The sequence below is a fragment of the Chiloscyllium punctatum genome, chromosome 15 (assembly GCF_047496795.1).
Source record: "Chiloscyllium punctatum isolate Juve2018m chromosome 15, sChiPun1.3, whole genome shotgun sequence".
In the NCBI taxonomy this organism is placed as follows: domain Eukaryota; kingdom Metazoa; phylum Chordata; class Chondrichthyes; order Orectolobiformes; family Hemiscylliidae; genus Chiloscyllium; species Chiloscyllium punctatum.
In genome coordinates, this window is record NC_092753.1 from 1,469,316 (window position 1) to 1,491,161 (window position 21,846).

The 21,846-nt window shown below is 43.0% G+C and overlaps 1 protein-coding gene across 6 annotated transcripts in view; it reads left to right on the top strand.

Annotated features, from left to right (window-relative positions):
* The window catches only part of reps2 (RALBP1 associated Eps domain containing 2), a 205,429-nt gene that overhangs the window by 127,430 nt on the left and 56,153 nt on the right, over positions 1-21,846 (top strand). For all 6 annotated transcript variants that reach the window (XR_011962488.1, XM_072584435.1, XM_072584436.1 and 3 more), the window contains 2 exons: positions 17,976-18,063; positions 21,611-21,697. Coding sequence is in view for 5 of the 6 variants with exons in the window: in XM_072584435.1 (XP_072440536.1) it covers positions 17,976-18,063; positions 21,611-21,697 (175 nt within the window). In the remaining variant the exon portion in view is untranslated. The remainder of the gene's footprint in view (positions 1-17,975; positions 18,064-21,610; positions 21,698-21,846) is intronic.

Below are 21,846 nucleotides of genomic sequence, written 5' to 3' on the forward strand. Positions count from 1 at the left end.
TTAATTATTTCCTGGCCTGGGTATCTCTGCTACAGACGCTAATCAGAAAGAGAGGAAAGTTCAGGATTCTCAGGCCTCTGGGTTTCTCTGGGCCTCCCAGCAAGCTGGGCTTTTCATTTCTGCTCACCTCTTCAAATGGCCTTCCAGATGGTCAGCCTCCAGAAGTCTCCCCATCAGACTGTCTTCCAACTGTCAGTATCACTGTTTGCCATCTTCATATTTTGTGGGTGTTCTTCTGTCAGAAGTATAAACACCTCAAGGAGGTGTGAACCAATGGCCAAGTCACCATCTTTAGGGTAGAAATAGAAATAGAAATAGAACAATACAGCACAGAACAGGCCCTTCAGCCCACGATGTTGTGCTGAACATGTGTCCTAGCTTAAGCACCTATCCATGTACCTATCCAATTGCCCCTTAAAGGTCACCAATGATTCTGACTCTGCCACTCCCACAGGCAGCGCATTCCATGCCCCCACCACTCTCTGGGTAAAGAACCTACCCCTGACATCCCCCCTATACCTTCCACCCTTCACGTTAAATTTATGTCCCCTTGTAACACTCTGTTGTACCTGGGAAAAAGTCTCTGACTGTCTACTCTATCTATTCCTCTGATCATCTTATAAATTCTATCAAGTCACCCCTCATCCTTCGCCGTTCCAATGAGAAAAGGCCTAGCACTCTCAACCTATCCTCGTACGACCTATTCTCCATTCCAGGCAACATCCTGGTAAATCTCCTCTGCACCCTCTCCAAAGCTTCCACATCTTTCCTAAAGTGAGGCGACCAGAACTGCACACAGTACTCCAAATGTGGCCTTACCAAGGTCCTGTACAGCTGCAAAATCACCTCACGACTCTTGAATTCAATCCCTCTGCTAATGAACACTAATACACCATAGGCCTTCTTACAAGCTCTATCCAACTGAGTGGCAACTTTCAAAGAGCTATGAACATAAACCCCAAGATCCCTCGCTCCTCCACTTTACTACGAACCCTACCATTAACCCTGTATTCCGCATTCTTATTTGTCCTTCCAAAATGGACAACCTCGCACTTGACAGGGTTGAACTCCATCTGCCACTCCTCAGCCCAGCTCTGCATCATATCTAAGTCCCTTTGCAGCCGACAACAGCCCTCCTCACTATCCACAACTCCCACAATCTTCATATCATTTGCAAATTTACTGACCCACCCTTCAACTCCCTCTTCCAAGTCATTAATAAAAATTACAAACAGCAGAGGACCCAGAACTGATCCCTGCGGAACTCCACTTGTAACTGGGCTCCAGGCTGAATATTTACCATCTACCACCACTCTCTGACTTCGACCAGTTAGCCAGTTCTTTATCCAACTGGCCAAACTTCCCACTATCCCATGCCTCCTGACTTTCCACATAAGCCTACCATGGGGAACCTTATCAAATGCCTTACTAAAATCCATGTACACGACATCCACTGCTCTACCCTCATCCACATGCTTGGTCACCTCATCAAAGAATTCAATAAGACTTGTAAGGCAAGACCTACCCTTCACAAATCCGTGCTGGCTGTCCCTAATCAAGCAGTGTTTTTCCAGATACTCATAAATCCTATCCCTCAGTACCCTTTCCATTGCTTTTGCCTACCACCGAAGTAAGACTAACTGGCCTGTAATTCCTGGGGTTATCCCTATTCCCTTTTTTTGAACAGGGGCACAACATTCGCCACTCTCCAGTCCCCTGGTACCACCCCTGTTGACAGTGAAGACAAAAAGATCATTGCCAACGGCTCTACAATTTCCTCTCTTGCTTCCCACATAATCCTAGGATATATTCCGTCAGGCCCGGGGGACTTGTCTATCCTCAAGTTTTTCAAAATGCCCAACACATCTTCCTTCCTAACAAGTATCTCCTCTAGCTTACCAGTCCGTTTCATACTCTCCTCATCAACAATACGGTCCCTCTCATTTGTAAATACTGAAGAAAAGTACTCATTTAAGACCTCTCCTATCTCTTCCGACTCAATACATAGTCTCCCACTACTGTCCTTGATTGGACCTACCCTCGTTCTTGTCATTCTCATGTTTCTCACATATGCATAAAAGGCCTTGGGGTTATCCTTAATCCTACCCACCAAAGATTTTTTCATGCCCTCTCTTAGCTCTCCTAATCCCTTTCTTCAGCTCCCTCCTGGCTATCCTGTATCCCTCCAACGCTCTGTCTGAACCTTGTTTCCTCAACCTTATGTAACCCTTCTTCTTCCTCTTCACTAGACATTCAACCTCCCTCGTCAACCAAGGGTCCCTCACACGACCATCTCTTTCCTGCCTGACAGGTACATACATATCAAGGACACGTCGTATCTGTTTCTTGAAAAAGTCCCACATTTCAATGACATCCTTCCCTGACATCCTATGCTCCCAACTTATGCTCCTCAGATCCTGTCTTGCAGCATCGTATTTACCCTTCCCCCAATTGTAAAACCTACCTTGTTACACACGCCTATCTCTCTCCATAACCAAGGTGAAAGTCACAGAATTGTGGTCACCATCACCAAAATGCTCACCCACTAACAAGTCCATCACTTGTCCCGTTTCATTACCGAATACCAAATCCAATATGGCCTCCCCTCTGGTCGGACAATCTACATACTGAGTTAGAAAAGCTTCCTGGACACACTGCACAAACACCGCCCCATCCAATCTACTTGATCTAAAGAGCTTCCAATCAATATTTGGGAAGTTGAAATCGCCCATGACTACTACCCTGTGGCTTCTGCACCTTTCCAAAATCTGTTTCCCAATCTGTTTCTCCACATCTCTGCTGCTATTGGGGGCCTATAGTAAATACCCAACAGGGTGACTGCTCCTTTCCTATTTCTGTCTTCAGCCCATACTACCTCCAAAGGCAGATCCCCCTCGAACTGCCTTTCTGCAGCTGTTATACCATTTCTAATTAGCAATGCCACCCCCCCTCCTTTTTTACCACCCTCCCTAATCTTACTGAAACATCTTTAATCAGGAACCTCCAACAACCATTCCTGTCCCTCTTCTATCCACGTGTCCGTGATGGCCACAACATCATAGTCCTTAAATTCACCCACCTTATTTCTGATACTCCTTGAAGTATACACACTTGAACCCATCTGTGTCCGCAAGTATTCCCTGTCAGTGCTACCTTCTCCACAGCCTCCCTACATTCTTGGACATCCTGAAAAACAGCTAACCTACTTGCTGGACTACAAGTGTGGATCCCATCTCCCTGCCAAATTAGTTTAAACCCCCCCCCCCCCTTCCCCCCCCCCCCCCCCTCCTCCGAAGAGTGCTAGCAAACGTACCTCCCAGGATATTGGTGCCCTTCTGGTTCAGGTGCAACCCATCCTGCTTGTACAGGTCCCACCTTCCCCAGAATGCAGTCCAATTGTCCAAATACCTGAAGCCCTCCCTCCTACACCATCCTTGTAGCCACGTGTTCAACTGCACTCTCTCCCTACTCCTTGCCTCACTGTCACGTGGCACCGGCAACAACCCAGAGATGATGACTCTGTCCGTCCTAGTTTTTAGCTTCCAGCCAAACTCCCTGAGCTCCTGAATGACCACCCCATCCCTCTTCCTACCTATGTCGTTGGTGCCAATGTGCACCACGACTTCTGGCTGCACACCCTCCCCCTTAAGGATTCTGAAGACACTGTTCGAGACATCTCGGACCCTGACACCCAGGAGGCAACAAACCATCCAAGAGTCTCGCCCATGTCCACAAAACCGCCTGTCCGTCCCTCTAAGTATAGAGTCTCCTATAACTAGCGCTCTCCTCCTCTTCCCCCTTTCTCTTCTGAGCCTCTGAGCCGGACCTCGTGCTAGAGACCCGGTCACTGCAGCTTACCCCTGCTAGGCTGTCCCTCCCAACAGTATCCAAAGCGGTATACTTATTGTTGAGGGGAACGACCACAGGAGATCCCTGCACTGCCTGCTTCCTCCCCTTCCCACCTCTAACTATTACCCAGTTACCTCTGTTCTCTGGCATAACTATGTCCCTGTGGCTTCTATCTATCACCCTCTCAGCCTCTCGAATAATTCTCAGTTCATCCATCGCCAGTTCCAGTTCCCTAACGCGGTCTGTGAGGAGCTGGAGCTGACTGCACTTCCTTCAGATGAAGTCGGCAAGCGCATCGGTGGTCACCCCTACCTCAAACATCCTGCAGGAGGAACATTCCACTGCCTGCGCTGCCATAACTCTACACTTAGTCTCCAAAACAAGAACACTAAGTAGCTTACCTTTTTTTTTTAGGTTAGAAGAGGAGGGAGGGTGGGAGACACTACACGTGTAGTGTCTTGGGTTCCTTCTCCACTCAAATAACAATCACTTACCTCCCCGACTGGCTTCGCTCTCTGCTGCAAAAAGACCTTTGGTGTGTAGTGACAGATCGTGAATGACAGATGTGTGAAGTTACCAAACAACCTCCAGCACCACGCTGTCAATACTGACAGATGGTGCTATCTTCCACTGGAAGTGATGGTCAGACCAAAGTCTTTATATGCACCAGGGAATTGATTCATTTGCTGTGGCAAGTGTTCTACGGTATAGATTGCTAATGTGGCATTGTTCATGTGGAGCAACTCTCTGATGAGGACTTGGGATGACTTTGTCTTAAATCTCAGTTGCGCTAAGGCTGAACAGATTTCTGTCACTAATCATAAAGTTGGACACCCTCTGTGGAAAACCTTAAGACAAATGACAGCTGCAAAGAGAAAAATGTGCCAAAATATCGGTGTCTTAACTGACCTTGCCCATCATGATGCTATGGAAAGAAGCGAACACATTGAATATCTTCATACGTAGAGTTCTTTTTAAATCCAGTTCACGATGAACTTCCAGAAGTCTTCTCTAATCATATAAATAATAAAAGGAGTAGGGCCAATTAAAGGACCCAAAAGCAGATTCATGGTAGTAGGCAGGGGAATGATTGAGGCATTGAATTAGCAATCTGCATTGTTTTTTACCGAGGAAGAAGATGCTTTCAAAGTTTTAGTGAAAGAAGAGTGAGTTGAGATACTGAATGAACTAAATATTAATAAAGAAGAGAGAGCACTTCATGTAGCAGTCACCAGGATTGAATCTAATGCAGGTGAAGATATTGAAGGAGGAATGAGTGGCACAATTCATACTCATCCAAACCTCTTCAACACATGAATGTTGCCGGAGACCTGGCAAATTGCAAATTCTTGTTCAATTGAGAGTTTGGGGATGAACTTGAATAGAATGGTGAGTTTAACATCATTGGTGATTAAACTTTCAGAAATGATTATCTGGGATAATATTGATATCCACTTGGACAAATGTGGATGAGTTAATATTAGCCAGCTTGGATTTCAACAGGAAAAGTTATTTTTGTTTGAGTTTTTTGATGAGCTGACAAAGGGTTGGTGAGGGTCATGGACATGAACCAGCCAAGTGTTTGATAAAATGCCGCACCACGGGCTTGTCAGCAAATTTGAAGCCCATGGAGAAAATGGACAATTGATACAAAGTTTTCTGTGTGGCAGGAAACAGTACAGTAGTGGTAAATGTTTTTGTTTTTCTTTGCTTCCCATCTGGAGGAATGCACAGACAAATTGGGAAGCAAAATTCCAGCAGCCTCAGTAGTGAGACCATCCTGCATTATGGATTTTCCTGGATTTTTGGACATCCAGGTCAGGTGGCATCAAGAGTTGTTCAGATTTGCTGACTTAGTGTGGGAATTAGACTGACACACACATTCGAACAAAGCAACAAAACTGATAACTAACAAAAAAAACTTAATTAATGTTTAGAGTTCCGTGACCTGAAATGTTGATTCCTGCTTTCTTACCACAGATGTCACCAGACCTGCTGAGTTTCTCCAGCAATTTCAGTTTTTGTTTCAGATTTCCAGGTCCGCAGTTCTTTAGTTTTAAAACAGGATAACTGGTTTCTCGCATCAGCAAGAACCAGCAGCTGTCTACATTATCCTGGTATTTGAAGAATAAGTCAATATTTTGTTCAAGTGAATATTTGAGAATTGGATATTTTCAATCCTAGTTTCTGGACAGACAGATTTTGGATTCTTAGCCTCAAATCATTTTCACCATGGGGCAGAGTAAAAATTCCTGCTGTTCTTGACATAGACATGGGTGTGTAGGGCACAATGTCAAATTTGTGGATGGCACAGGATCCTGAATGGGGAGGATAGCAATCGATATGAAGATGACCTTGACAGGCTGGTGGTATCATTTAGCATATGACAGATAAAATTTAATGCAAGGAGGTGTGAAGTGATAGATATTGGTCGGAAGAATGACAAAGGCAATATAAATAAATTATACAATACGAAGGGGAAGTTCAGGAACAGGGGACCTGGGAGTATATGTAGCCAAGATATGAAAAGAGGCAGATCAGATTGAGAAGGTGGTTAGCAAGGCACATTGAATCAAAAACTTTATAAACCAAGGAAAATAGCTCAAAAGCAAGGAGGCAACGATGAATTTATGAAGTCATGGACCAGCATCATCTCTTGTGTCCAATTCTGAGCATGACATTTAAGGAAGGTTTTTGGGAGGCTGCAGAAAAGATGGACAAGAATGGTTCGCAAAATGAGCCATTCCCTTTACTCTGAAAAATTGGTGAAGGTAGATGCTTGTGAAGAGATTTGATCGAAGTATTCAAAACCACACTGAGCCTGGAGAAGAGCAGATAGAGAGGAATTGTAGAATTGAAAACTATAGGACATCGACTTAAAGTGGTTAGCAAAACACAAGAGGCGATAGGAGGAAACTTTTTTTTTAATGCGGTGATTGGCTAGGGTCTGGAATGGACTGTCTGAGAATGTGACCGAGGCAGATTGGATAATTATCAGAAGATCAAAACTCTTTTATTTAAAAAAGGTGGGTGCGTGACATGAGCTGAGTTGAAGTTTTGAGTTGGCATGGCCAGGGTAGGCTGTGATGATCTGGTAATTTTTGGGTTGGGGGAGATGTAACTAAAGGAAAGAGATCCCAAATGGGATGTGAAGGAGGAAAAGAAACATTTTGCACCAGTAAGTTCTCTGCTTGGGAAATCACCTACAGAGCAAAGTACCCAAATAGTTCATTATCTGGATGTTGAGGTTGCTCACAAATACCTTTCAGATATCCCGTGATTAGAATAATTCAGAACAATGAGTGGGCAGCACAGTGCCAGAGACCCGGGTTCAATTCCCGCCTCAGGCAACTGTCTGTGTGGAGTTTGCACATTCTCCCCGTGTCTGCGTGGGGTTTCCTCCAGGTGCTCCGGTTTCCTCCGACAGTCCAAAAATGTGCAGGTTAAGTGAATTGCCCATGCTAAATTGCCCATAGTGTTAGGTGCAGGGGTAAATGTAGGTGGAATGGGTCTGGGTGGGTTGCTCTCGGAGGGTCGGTGTGGACTTGTTGGGCCGAAGGGCCTGTTTCCACACTTTAAGTAATCTAATCTAATCTAATGTCCCTCAAAAAAAAATTCCAAGCTCAAAGACAGAGTGTCATGACACTATGTGGGGCAATGTGTTTCAGGACTAGCTGCCTTTTAGCTTTATAGTCTTTATTGGCAATGTAGGAGAAAATGAGGACTGTGGATGCTGGAGAGCAGGGTCGAAAAAGATGGCGTTGGAAAGGCACAGCAGGTCAGGCAGCATCCAAAGAGCAGGAGAGCCAATATTTCAGGCATAAGCTGTTTATCAGGAATGTTATTCCCGAAACATTAACTCTCCTGCTTTTTGGATGCTGCCTCACCAGTTGTGCTTTTCCAGCACCATCTTTTTCAACTTTTATTGGCAACATAGCCAAAGGAAATGGCCAATTTCCACTGGTCCTGGTTGCGAGTCTGAATTATACACTATTGAGAAATTTAGTGGACAGATGTCTGTGGGTAAATACTTTGTTTCTCTTAATGTTTGCAAATTATTTATTCTTGCCATTTCCTGATGTTTACAATTTATTCTGAAATATGTTTTTGCAGCAATACAATTTATCATAATTAGTCATAATAGTTTCCCTCTGATTGTGAGTTACTTACCACTTTATGGTTCTGAAATTTCTTGAGAATTATTTGTGTGGCTTTGAACTGCAGCCAAAAAATACAGGTGCAAAAGAGAAATTTGGTTGCTAAATGGAATCCTATGTGAATGTAGCCTTTTGAAGGATGGATCAATGGAGTTTAGAATGGGATGCGAAGAAAGAATTGGGAGGGCAAACAGTAGTGACCGAGCAAATGGTTAAAAATTATCCACCCTGACTGTTCTGATAACTTCTGAATTTCAGATTTCTTCAAAAAGAAGACAAATAATGGTTAATATTTCCCCCAAAAAAAAGAGAGATTTAATAATGCAGTGTTGTCAATGGAACCAAACATGAAGCTGATCAGACACCCTTGATTTTTCAAAATTCTCACCTATGTTTTCAAGCCCCTCTATTATCTTACTCCCCCGCTACTTGCATCAGTTCTACAGCCCTCCAAAATCCCTCTTACCCCAATTCTGGAGCATCTCCAATTTTTTATCGTCCAATTATTGGCAACTATGTTTTCAGCTACCAAGGCCCTCAACTCATGAATTTGCTCCTTAGAACTCATTACCTCTCTCTCCTCTCTTAAACACTCCCTTTAAAACCTATCCTTTGACCAAGACCAGATTTTTGCAGGATTATGAAGTCAAACAATCAAAATCTTGCCAGTAGGCAGGGTATTTTTCACATAGGTGGGAAATCCAATTCAAAGAGGTGACCTTTGTACACTGGCTGTTCTGAGGGTGTTAACCTACAGTGAAGAAGTCACAAATGGATGCAAATGTTGTTACAAGGCAGATGAGCTGTGTTCAAGTGTCACGACCTGATGCAAAGAGAGCTGGGTTTTCTAACCACCTTGCATCAACACACACCAGCCTTTGGCCTCTAACACTCTGATTCTGAGTCAACAGATCTGGCGTGATCCCATTCCCACCTTCCTGGAGAGAAAATTGAATCTAGTAGGGCCCTCAAAGCAAGTCAAATTTTTGCATTGAGCTAACAAATTGCAAGTGAACTTCGCCCTAATCTTTCGTTCACCTATCCTCGTATCTCCTTGTGTGACTTTGTGTCAACTCTTTTGATTGTGCTTTTGTAAAAGTTGGGATACTTTAATACATTAAAGGCTCAGTATAAATACAATCTATTGTTGAATAAAGGGAAAATGCTTGAATGTTAGATTTAATTTTTCTTGTATAGATGAGAAAGCTACATCAGAAATACTAGTTTAAGAAGCCATGAGGAGTCTGAATAATGCAGCTGCAGATATATTATGAATTGGCTGAAAACCACATGAATAGGGTCCTTCAACTGCTGAAAGTGAGAAGTGATAAGACCGATTTATGATGAGCAAGTACCTTGTTCCACAGTCACTAAGAAGTTTCACACTGTCCGAAAAATTCAAGCACAATTCGTCATGGCGAGTTTAAAAATACAGTGTGGATCAAAACAGCAAGGACCGTGCAATTGACCAGAAGTTATATGAAAGTACTTTCATTGTTGACCTCCAGAATAAGAAAATTGATTGAAGATTTCTCGATGTTATGCTGCTTTTTTTGCCTTTCGTAGCTCTGGGTCATGTTATTGCCATGATTTTGCTGGGCCTAATGATGGTGCTGGACAAGGTGCAGCAAAGAGACTGCTTTTTGACAGCTACGCCTTCTTATACATAGGCATTTTATCGAACTGGCTCCTAGGTTGAGGAGCGAGGTCAGAAGAAATCTTACCCAGTTGATCAAGTGCTATGTTGCCAAGCTGATGCAAGTCACTTTTTTGAGAATGTCATTTTAAAATTAGGATATGAGATGTCAGAATGAGTGATTATACAACACTGTGTGTTTGACTTTTCTGCCAGAGCTGGATAACTGGAGGCTTGTGGAGGCAGCATTGGTTAGTCTGTTATGGGTGAGATGCAGTGTCTGGATGTTAACCATGAATCTTCCACCTGCTTTTTATAGGGGTTCACTGTCTGGATCCCTGGGGCAGTTTGCAAAGTTCTAGTCATATGATACTTCTACTTTCTACCTTTGCTTGGTGTAGGTACCGAAGAGAATGGACAAAAATCAGAATTGCGCTGTAAAGAAATCTTTTTTGCCTTTTTTTCTCCCTTTATGCTTTTTCATAATAACTTCAGAATCTCACTGAGTGGTGACTACTTAATCTCCGCGCAGTTGCATCCGGTTCTTCATCCAGCTCTCCTTATTTTTACACATTTCTCTGCTCTCCTCCCCAAAGGAACTAGGCAGCACCAATTCCCAACCTGCAAGTTGGGCCAGGTACCTGGAACTACATCTCTGCCCTTGCTTGCCCCAAACATCGTCCAGCCTCTGTCACTGCACACTCCATTGGCACCAGCCTCTTCAATGTTTATCCAAGGCAGTCAGCATGGGCAAACCATCAGCCTCACCACACTCTCATCGCTGCTCACACACCAACTCACACACCACATCAGCCCTTCAACATTTGACTTTTTGAAGCCCAGAGATACCTAGGACTTGTATAAACTCATTGAATATGGAAACAGACCCTTTGACCCAACAGTTTACCAGGATTTGTTTCCTTTTGCGCATCCCAAGCAGATGCATGAGATACATCTTGTGGCTCTTACCTTGCTTTCTTAGAACTCATTCACTTTGTGTTAACTCTGATATTACCAACTTCCCTGGCTTACTATGAATTTCAGGGCAGAGAGAGAGAGAGAGAGAGAGACAAAGAGAGAGGGGTAGGCAGCTTGTCATTAGATGAGGGGGAGTGGGGGAGAGTACTGAACAGTCAACTGTCTGGACATGTTGATGTATGGCTTCACATTGTGCCCACTTCAGACATGCAATTTATTCAAACAGAGACTGCTTGTTTCAAGCAAATGACCATGCTTGAAAGGGGACCAGCAATCAGTGGGGAGGAGAGGGACTATGGTAAGTTAAAGGTTTTGTGATGCCTTGTCAAGGGTCTTGGCTAATTCCAGCCCAGGCAGTGCCTGATTCTATCAGAGTTAGGGCATCCCTGTCCTTGCAGTTCAGGGATTGGACCAACCAGTCCAGGGATTATGGTTAAAGCAGTCAGAGAGTTGTGAAGACATCGATCTGGAGTTAGGTCCACATTTTCTGCAGTGAGAGAAAGGGAGGGGTGGAGTGTCGTCGAAGTAGATAGAAGAGCAGTTAATAATGATGTAAGAGCAGGAGGGGTAGAGTGGTATCTCCAGTTGAGTGACGAGGCAGCACTGGGTGCAGGAAACGTTAACAGTTTTGAGGGAGATGAGGTGGGTGAGAGTTGAGTGGTAATAATAGCTGTAGTTTATGAGCATTGATGAGACGTGCATGCACTGGCAGAGTTAGAGTGGTGGCCCTCGAGTGTGAGGTAGCAGAGAGAAAATGGTGAACATCTACCCTTGTGGAGCACACAAGATCTTTGAACTAACTTCTGCTCCGCAGGACATTCTTTTCATCCTGGCAAACTGTACTAACCCAGGCCCCTATCTAGGTCCATGCTGGCTCTTTCTGTTGGTGTGGTCTACTGTGGCAGTCAGCTGGATTAAACCCAGCCTTCCTCTCCATCACCCTGTCCACTAAGATCTCCAGGTCCCTGTTCATTAGGCTGGGAGTGAACTTTCTGGGCCATGTCCTCAATGATAATGGCTATGCACCACACTCCGAGTCAGTTTCTGGCTTGTATCCTCGGAGGTACTGTGCATCTTAGCTTTGCAGATGGTGCTAACATCACAAGTGATGAGCATTTCCACTTCTCTGGCTGTATGGCTACACGGGAAGTGCCCTGAAGAGCCAGGTGGTGTTCTCAGTAAGGTGAAAAGTGGAAGACTAGGTAAGGAAAGGTATTCCAGACTATGGTAGAATAGATGCTATGTGCCTCCCTGTCAAAAATCATTCAACTGCAATTTAGAAAGTTCAACCCTTTCTTATCTGTGGGAAAACTTGTCCCTGAGCCAGAAGTTAGTCAATGATAAATTGCAGTAGATGTGGCAGAATTCTGCAATTGTCTTTCTTTTGTACTGAAAGGCCTTTTCCACCATTCAGGTAGTCATAGAGTCACAGAGATGTACAGCACACAAACAGACCCTTTGGTCTAACTCATCCATGCCAACCAGATATCCTAACCTAATCTAGTCCCATTTGCCAGTATCGAGCCCATTCCCTCCAAACTCTTCCTATTCATATACTCATCCAGATGCCTTTTAAATGTTGTAATTGTATCAGCCTCCACCACATCCTCTGGCAGCTCATTTCATACACACACCACCCTCTGCATGAAAAAGTTGCCCCTTAGGTCCCTTTTATATTTTTCCCCTCTCACCCTAAACCTATGCCCGCTAGTTTTGGACTCCACCACTCCAGGGAAAAGACTTTGTCTATTTATCTTATCCATATCGCTCATGATTTTATAAACCTCTAAAAAGCCACCCCTCAGCCTCTGGGAAACCAGCCCCAGCCTATTCAGCCTCTCCTTATAGCTCAAATCCTCCAACCCTGGCAACGACCGTGTAAATCATTTCTGAACCCTTTCAAGTTTCTTACTTAGATTACTTAGTGTGGAAATAGGCCCTTCAGCCCAACAAGTCCATACCGACCCACCAAAGCGCAACCCACCCAGACCCATTCCCCTACATTTACCCCTTCACCTAACACTATGGGCAATTTAGCACAGTCAATTCACCTAGCCTGCACATTTTTGGACTGTGGAAGGAAACCGAAGCACCCAGAGGCAACCCACGCAGACACTGGGAGAACGTGCAAACTCCACACAGTCAGTCGCCAGTCAGAACCCGGGTCTCTGGCGCTGTGAGACAGCAGTGCTAACCACTGTGTCACAAAATCTTTCCAGTAGGAAAGAGCCCAGAATTGCACATGATATTCCAAAAGTGGCCTAACCAACGTTCTGTATAGCCGTAACATTACCTCCCAACTCTTATACTCAATGCTGTGACCAATAAAGGAAAGCATAGCAAATGTCGTCTTCACTATCCTAGGGGGAAGAAAATTGTTAGGCTGACTATGCTGAATGGCTTGTTTAAGGTCTGATCAAAATGAATACAAGAAGACGGTGGTACTTTGATATCGCGAGCAAATTAATTAGCTTAATCTACTTTAGATATATGCAAACTAGAGAATGCATCTATGAGTTTAATCTACTTTCGACATGTTCAACTGGCAAGTGTTACTGCCTTCTGCCCGTGCAGGACTCCTGAGTGGCGCTGAGCTCTGTCTCAGTTTGCACAGCACTAACCTTACAAGTTCCATTTTGATGATGAAACATCCCCCAAGCTGGGAAAAATCTCCAGCATTAAAACTGTTCTGAAACTGAGTACTTTTCCTAAACATTCCCTTCCGAAGAAACATGTCCAATCGTCTTTGTGTCTCGGCAAAACAGTCTGTTCCTGAGCCAAGCTCAATGCAATTACCTTTTATCAAAGCAGGCTGTTTAAACACTCTGCCGGTTTATCATGGTTTTCCCCTTCAATTTCTTATTGCTATGTCCAACTTACCCTTAATAATCTGGTGTGGAGATAGCATTTTTAAGCATAACACTACAGGAAGTCGAGAAAGCTTTGAGAAGGCATTAGCAGGTCAGTGGATAGTACAAAGGTTTTCCTGTCAGTTCGTTGGTGGCCTTTTGAATTTTTTTTCCCCACCTTTGCATTTCAGAGTACAAGAAAATTAAGAGATGGGCAACTTATCTACACAGTTCACTTCCTCTTACATTAGGGCTAAATCCTTGCTGCACCGATTCCTATATTTGGGAGTTCTTTTGAGGCCTCACGTTAAAATAACTGAGCAAGGTCATTGAGGACAGTGCATCCAGTAGTGTGGCCTTGTTTTTGTGAATAAAATGGCCAGGTGGCCATCGGTCATGTCAGTGCCAACACTTCACCGAACTAAGTAATTGAATCTCAACTCTTGAATACAGAACAAGGATCTGAAGTTGATCGATGACAACAAAATTGCACAAATATCAACTGGAGCAAGCCTGAAGCTATGAACAGCAACCCTGGACATGTCTCGTGATAGAGATCATGTGTAGATTAGTTTGGGAAACCGAATGGTCTGTCGGACTGTGGCAGCATAGGACAAACATTTGCATCCAGTTGCATTTCAATCCTTACAGACACCAGTTTAATTGCAGATTGTTCATGTGATTCTAGTTTGCAAATTTTGATGAATGCCTAACTGCTTTTTAACAAGGACAGCAACAAAGTGGTCCTCCTGACTCCCACTGAAGTATTGCACAACGTTAGCACTGCCTCTTGCAGTCGTTGGGTGTTTTATAAGGATGACAGAGAGACCGAAGCAAACTTCACCGACTTACTATACAACCTGCCATTCGCCTGGGGAAGTAAACCTTACTCAAACATCTCGTAACTTACTCAAATCTAGGCCACTCAAAGGAAAATTCTCTCGCTAAGGTTTCCTGAATTAATCCTTCACAAATATGTTTGTACAATTCTTGGTAAGATGTCATAAACACAGAGATCTGGTCATTGCATTATAAATCCACTTGAGTTTCAGTGAGAAACTCAAATAAAAGGAGAACTGTTATCCTTCGGATAATTAATAAGACCAATGAGAAGCTCTTCCAGCACCACTAATCCAGAACCAGGGTGCAGATTAAGTAGATTGCAAGCTATTTCCCCGAGCACATAAGGAGCTAAATGCTGGCTTGATAACTTGCCCATCAAGTTCTGCGCAAACTACCTATTGAGCAACTAAACCTACGGGAAGCTGAAGTTTCTCAAAAAATAGGATTTTGCCTTTGATTTATTTTGCTTGCACCAGTTTTCTTTCAAGTTTCGGAATCTTCATTGACATTCGATTTAAGCTCAAAGTCATTGTATACTTTCAAGTTATATTCCAACATTGCACTAAACCACTTATCAATGTTTTCTACAGGGATTATGCAAAATAAATCATCTGAATTTAGCTATTCTGGGAGCTATCCAGAATCGAGCAAGATTCAGGTCAATGGTACTTTCAAGAATGTAGTTTTAGGGGTGCCATTCTGACAATGAGGTTTCAGTTTGATGTGTACACCTTGTTGTCTCTTTGTAGATAGGCTGAGATACTTTGAATGACATTCCAATACCTGTTTAAATAGCACTATTTCCTCTCTTTCTTTGCCCTTTAGTCAACAAGAATTACAAACCTCTTCTTAAACTACCATTGAAATGGATAAGAACTCTGGTAGCAGATAAATTTATGCATTGGGTTTGGAAAACTTCAAACAAGAAAAAGCTGTACCAAAGTTTGGCTTCTTGAACAAAACTTCCATTGTTTCCTGGCTTACCTTCAAAAGGTTTAATCTAAGATCGAAGACCATTTAACCTCCAAGAGAGCATGACAATCCATCACACTTGTGGTAATTGTACAAACACAATAATGCTCTGCTGCTTTGACAAGTGTTTTCTTTCTATTTCCCCCCCACTAAATGTCTCTGTCCAAAAGCTTTGCTCTGTGGCACACTTGTACAAGATGTACATGCAAAGGGAAGCTGAAAAGTAAGACATTATTATTTTTTAGTTGCACCATGACTCTTTCTCTTGCTGTGCCCTTTCTTAAACAGTGGGGAACTATGAAAACAGCTTCGTCCAGCTCAAATGCTGTGAATTGTTTTGACACTAAACTTGCCCTGGCTGATTCAAGAACTGGGCCACAAGCTTAAGAACACATGCAGAGCACTCCCCAATGGCTCAGTGAAGTGTATAGGCTCACCACCTCTGGAAATGACACCTGGTAGCTGTTGTATTAACTGGTTTCATTTGGAGCCTAAGGCCAGTGCTCTACGATTGACCTTTCCCCTTGAATTTGGTTTGGCCTGAGTTCTTTTACACTATAAAACAACTCTTGCTGTAGGAATTTGTGTGTGTGTGTGTGTGTGTGCATGTGTATAGACAGTTGGACTTTTCTACAGTGGTTGCAGGTTCCATTGGCAGTCTCTGTCAAGATGAACTCATTGGAGGCTGTGTTGGAGATGGGCTGTGAACTGGCACTCCGACAAGGCTGTGTCACATTCATGAGTGGAGGAATTAATTTTTAAGTGTTTGCAATTTGGGTCTTATGTTTGAGAAGCATTTTGGAAGCATAAATGGTCGTGTGAATTGCATTCTGAAGCAACTCAGTGTCGTGTTATTGTATGGATGTGGACGTCTACACTGGAGATGATGGAGGATGGGTTGTAATCTTCAGGTCACCATTAAAGAAACATACAGGCTGTCTAATTCATGCTGTCTATCAAGGTCATTTCAAAGTCTTCACTGGGATTTCACTGCCATCCACGCTATAATTGCAGCAAGAGGAACAGTCAGTTTTCTTTTTAACCAGTTGTATTGAACCTCACTTTTCATACTTTTTTCCTAATAGTAGCCTGTTCATAAACTGGATTCAATTGAATAGTTCATTATTTGACTACCATATATAGGCAAAGGAACAAAACCATTCAATTCATCTCTGCAAACAACCTCCGCAGTTTCCTTTCAGTTTATTGACCTGTCCATTTTAATCTACATTGATCTTCTTTGATCGGAGAACTACTTCTAGAAATCAATCCTGCTCAGACCTTTTGAACTTTAAGTCTGTTTTCCTTTTTGCTAACATCAGAGGTTAGCTGGAAATAGTGTTCCATATGATGCAAGTCCAGTTATTCCTTATATTGTCTGTTTCTCTATAGTCTTCCTTTCTTGAAAACTCCTCTAATGGAGTCTGAACCTTTTTATTCTCTGCACAAGCTTCAGAGTGACTCCTTGACTAGAACTGTTGAGTTCAGAAGTAGAGATGCCTTCCTGTTATTATACAGGGCCTTACTGAGACTGCACATGGAGTATTGTGTACAGTTTTAGTTCCCACTAACGAAGAAAGGATATACCTTCCAACTAGGGAGTACAGGGATGGTTCACTAGGCCAATGTTGGGGATGGCAGGGCTGCCGTATGGGGAGAGATTGGTTCAACTTGGTGTGTATTCATTATTGTTCAAAGGATGAAATCGATCCAACTGAAATGTGTAAAATTCTTTCAGAGCTGAACAGACTAGATACAGAGAGGATGTCTTCCCAGTCTAGACCAGGGACACACTGGTAGGATGTGGAATAGACAATTTAGGGGTGAGATGAAGAAAACGTTCTTCACTCAATGGGTCGCGATCCTGTGGAATTCTCTACCACAGAAGGCCAAGTCACTGAATACACTCAAGAAAGAGATAAGCATTGTTAGAGTTTTAAAGGCATCAAGGGTGTGGGGAGAAATTGGGAATATAACATTGAGATAGAGGATCAGCCAGGATCATGTTGAATGGAAGAGCAGATTTGAAGGACTGAATGGCCTATTCCTGCTCCTAATTTCTGTTCCTCTTCTTTCTCACTTGCTCAGTCCTTTCAAAAGATGTTAAAATCTGGAATATTTAGCTCCCAACCGTGAACTTGAACTTTTAAAATTTATAATGCACCATGAACTTCGGTCTGATTTGTGCTTCTAACTCTTTATTTCATGCAATAGATACTTAAGCTGGAAATCTACTAGGTGTTCTTGAATTATTTCAAATTTCTGAAACAAATTTATTGTTTTATTTCATAGGTTTTGAAAGTAGTGGTGCCTCAACTCCTGCAACTAAATGCAGGGAGGGATAGCACAGCGGTTATATTAGTGGACTTGGAATCCAGATGCCTGGGACTTATAGTTAGATGCAAGTTCAAATTTCACCACAGAAGCTGCTGGATTTAAATTCACCTTCTGCTGCTAATCACTAGACAGGTTCAAGATAAAGGACGATAGGTGGCAACAACCCTTACCCAGTGCCACATACTGGCAGAGGTGGTAAATACCACAAGACGCCTGGGAAAATATCCATGAAGATGTTACCAGTTCTGTTTCAAAATTACAGGGCATATTTCTAGCAACATGAGATTTCTGTATGTATAAAACATTATCAAAACAGTATTATTTGTGACTGGATTTACCGTTTTTTTTGAACAGGAGAATGTTATAGCTGAATCAGTGCCTACTAAATTGTCTGCAAGTACCCTCCAGCAGCCAGAGCGTCACTTCCACAATGAGAAAGCAGGTAGAAACATTAGAAATTGTCTCCCTGTAAACTGTCTGATTTTGTTAAAGAGTTCTGTCCATTGTGGAGATGGACTGCCGCATTTTGAACAGTTCACATTGGCTTCATCTTATTCTTCAGCTGGGGTGGGGAGCAAGCAGTACGAATCTTAAGAATAGTCATGTGCTTGTAGATGCATTCTGTGATCAAAGGGGTTAAGAGTCTTTGATGCCAGCCAAAGTTCCAAATGGCACCTTGCTGGTCAATCAATTAGTGAATATAAGAGAAATAATAACGAGCAGTCCGAGGTTGGGATTCTGCATTGGTTTAACCTCATGGTGTTTGCATTATATTTGTAAAGAGCTGTGTGTTTGGCTTGAACTTTTAGAAGTGCCACAATTTGGGTCCATTTACTGTCTTTACCCATGCTCCAAATTGGCAGAGCTCTGGATTGAAAGTGATCTCCCAAAATTAATTTATAAAGTTGAGTGAGATATATTGGGCTACTTTTTTTTTAAGTCAAGACAAGAAAGGGTTCGGAAAAGATTTATAAGGACGTTGCCAGGGTCGGAGGATTTGAGCGCTAGGGAGGGCCTGAATAGGCTGGGGCTGTTTTCTCTGGAGCATCAGAGGTTGAGGGGTGATCTTACAGAGGCTCATAAAATGGTGAGGGACATGGCTAGGGTAAATAGACATGGTCTTTTCACTGGGATGGGTGAGTCCGGCTCTAGGGGGCACAGCGTTAGGGTGAGAGGGGAAAGATTTAAAAGGGACGTAAGGGGCAACTTTTTCACACACAGGGTGGTGCTTGAATGGAATGAGCTGCCAGAGAAAGTAGAGAAGGCTGGTGCAATAACAACAATTTAAAAGGCATCTGGATGGGAATGTGAGCAGCAAGGGTTTAGAGGGATTTTGGGCCAAGTGCTGGCAAATGGGACTAGATTAGTTTAGGATATCTGGTCGGCATGGATGAGTTGGACCGAAGGATCTGTTTCTGTGCTGTACATCTCTGACTCTCTCCCACGTCTCCAAAAATACAAACTTTACTAAGGTAGTGCGCCAATGTCCATTTCTCCTCCCCGCAGTCTTTTCTTTTTCAACTTGGGTAGATAACATCAGAACAAAAATACATGTGGCATTTATGATCGAATCTGACAGTGGAATATAATAGTTGGCAACATAATTTACAGATCGGGCAGACTGAACAGAAAGTTATTACTTTTAATCACAAAACAGATAAAAACTATGCAAGGTGAACAGGCACTTCTCATCACAGAAATTATGTCAAAGTGTTTGTAAGTTTTGTGACTCCAAACAAGTAGATATGAAAGCAAATAGCAATTGAGAGATTTGTCAAACTCAGTGGAACCTTCTCAGCACGACATTGAGACCAATCATTCAGGTATCAACATTTCAATACAAAATGTAGTCATCATTGAATTGGTCATAACAATTTGACATAGTTCCAAAATCAATTTGGCTTAATTTTAGTTGGCATGGTTGAATTTCAACAGTTCTTCTCTGGACGATGAGGGCATTGACTTTGACTTTGACATTGAGGTCTAATCCTCCAGATAAGGATGGCTCAAATGGGAACTTGTTAAAAACTTTGGACCTGTAACCTTATTTACAAGGTTTAGGCAGTTAGAAATTAAGTCGCTGTGGCCCTTGCCATTCATAAAAAAGTGCTTCGAATAAATAATTTGAGGAGAAAACCTTCCATGCTGGAGCTAATCTTTTGTATTTATCCAACATTGACCCTCGTTCCAAACTGGAGTCAATGCATTAGGATTGGAATGAGGAGATATACAAAAACACTGGTTTCATTCTATGTTTTTTACTAGTAATTTGAAACAAATTTCATAACTATTTCATGAGCTTTGCTAAGTTTAAATAATTCCAAAGTCACCAGAATTGAATCTGCATGCTTTCTGATTTGGCACATCAATACTTGATACTCTGTAACCCTCCTCCAGTAGTTTCAAAGGTTGGCATGGCTTGTGGAATGCAGCATGTAGTCTGCTCAGTGCCTCACTCCTATCCTGGGGCCTCTCTTAAGGTCTCTGGAGGGTGGCAGAGATGCTGGATGCCCAACGCATCCTGGGGCCTATTGAAGCCTTTCAAATAATGACCACACGACTTGGGAAGCCTGGCAACTTTCACTTCCTGGGCAGGAAAGGGGTCGTTCCTTCTTTTCATGGGTCTCCAGTATTCATCGCGGGCATCCTTCTTGTCCTATATGCTATTCCTTCCATGCACCACCACACACATCCACTCGCTGACCCCCCCCAACTGACCACCAGCCACCCCTTCCCCAAACTCTCAACCCCAACAGACCCAGCCCCAAACTCCAACATCCCATTCAGTTGTAACTTGGTAACCTTTAACTCATGGCTTATCATCTGGGGGAATGGTCGGGGCCCAGCAGTTGCCACCCCACTCTTCCCTGGCATTGCTGGGATTACAGAGCTGACATCCATCAGACTCACCAGCCGCTGTCTCAAAGACAGGACTTCCTCCCTGATGTGAGGTTTTATCAGAAAGCCATAAAAGCTGCTCCCAAATGATCAAAGGACAGTGAGGCACTGGGGAGTGGGGCATGCCATTGACTACTTACCCACCCCCAGGTGACCAGGGACCAGGGTGCCTCATAAAACCATCCAAATGGCTCAGTTCACTGGCTGACCTTGCTGTCTTCTCTCCCCACCGAGGTAAATGTTCCAGGAATGTTGCTTTCACTGCTCTCTTGTCATGTGTGCAAGCTTGAACACTCTGCACTAGTAAGCTGGCTGACCTAAATTGGTCGCACAATTGGAGCATTTTGGCTGATTTTATTTCCCCAGTAGGTGGCCCCAGATGAAGTCAGCTAAACTGCAGAGTTGGAGTATCGGACAGGGAGCCTCCTGGTCTGAGTTCCGTTAAGATTGGAGAGAGAGAGAGAGAGAGAAAGGAGCGAATTTTTTTGCACAACTTTTCAAAATCCGGAAATGCATAGCAATTCTCGTCTGAACATTTCAAAAACAAAACTGAGGATATTGAAGAATCACAGACGTTCTGTGCTTTGTTCTATTGCTCTGTCATAGGAAAACCGCCTGCGTGTGGTCAATTGATTTAAGGCAATGTGGTGCCTTCAGTGAAATTTCAAATGTCATTATCATTATAATATATCCAGTAAAATAAGTTTTGTACTCCACTGTGTTAAAATCAAGATCCTGTTTCTCTTCATCAGAGAAACTGGACAGAGCAAAGAACATGCTGTTGAACATTTTTTATACTGGTTGATGCATACAAACTTTCTACGGGAAATCAATTGCCACAGATGTGTAAGTTTCTGTTTTTCCTCTGTGTAACACTAGGAGGCATCCCATCCTCAGCAAAATTAAACTGAGAAAAGAATTAGCAGAAGGTAATACAGTCTGTGTTTCTGTCAAACTATATAGAGCATTATCACCCCATATCTAGGTCACGAAGTAAGCAAGGGTGCATATGGTAATAAATCATGATGTGGACAGAATGGGACAGACAAACTTATGAAAACTTTATGCTAATTTTTGCAATTATTTGGCAGATTTAATTCGGAACACAAATGCCAGATTCAAACAAGTAGCAGCTGAATGCCAGACGAGAGAAGATACGTTTTTCTTACCTAAAGCAGGTAAGTGAATAACACAAAGCTGACTTAATAACAAAGTTTAACGTCAGTGATGGTACAACAGTTTGCCCATTGCACAAATATTTGCAATTTCCTCTCACCTTTGGTCATCCATCAGAGATGGGGTAAGCAACAAAACTGTGACAGGTAAT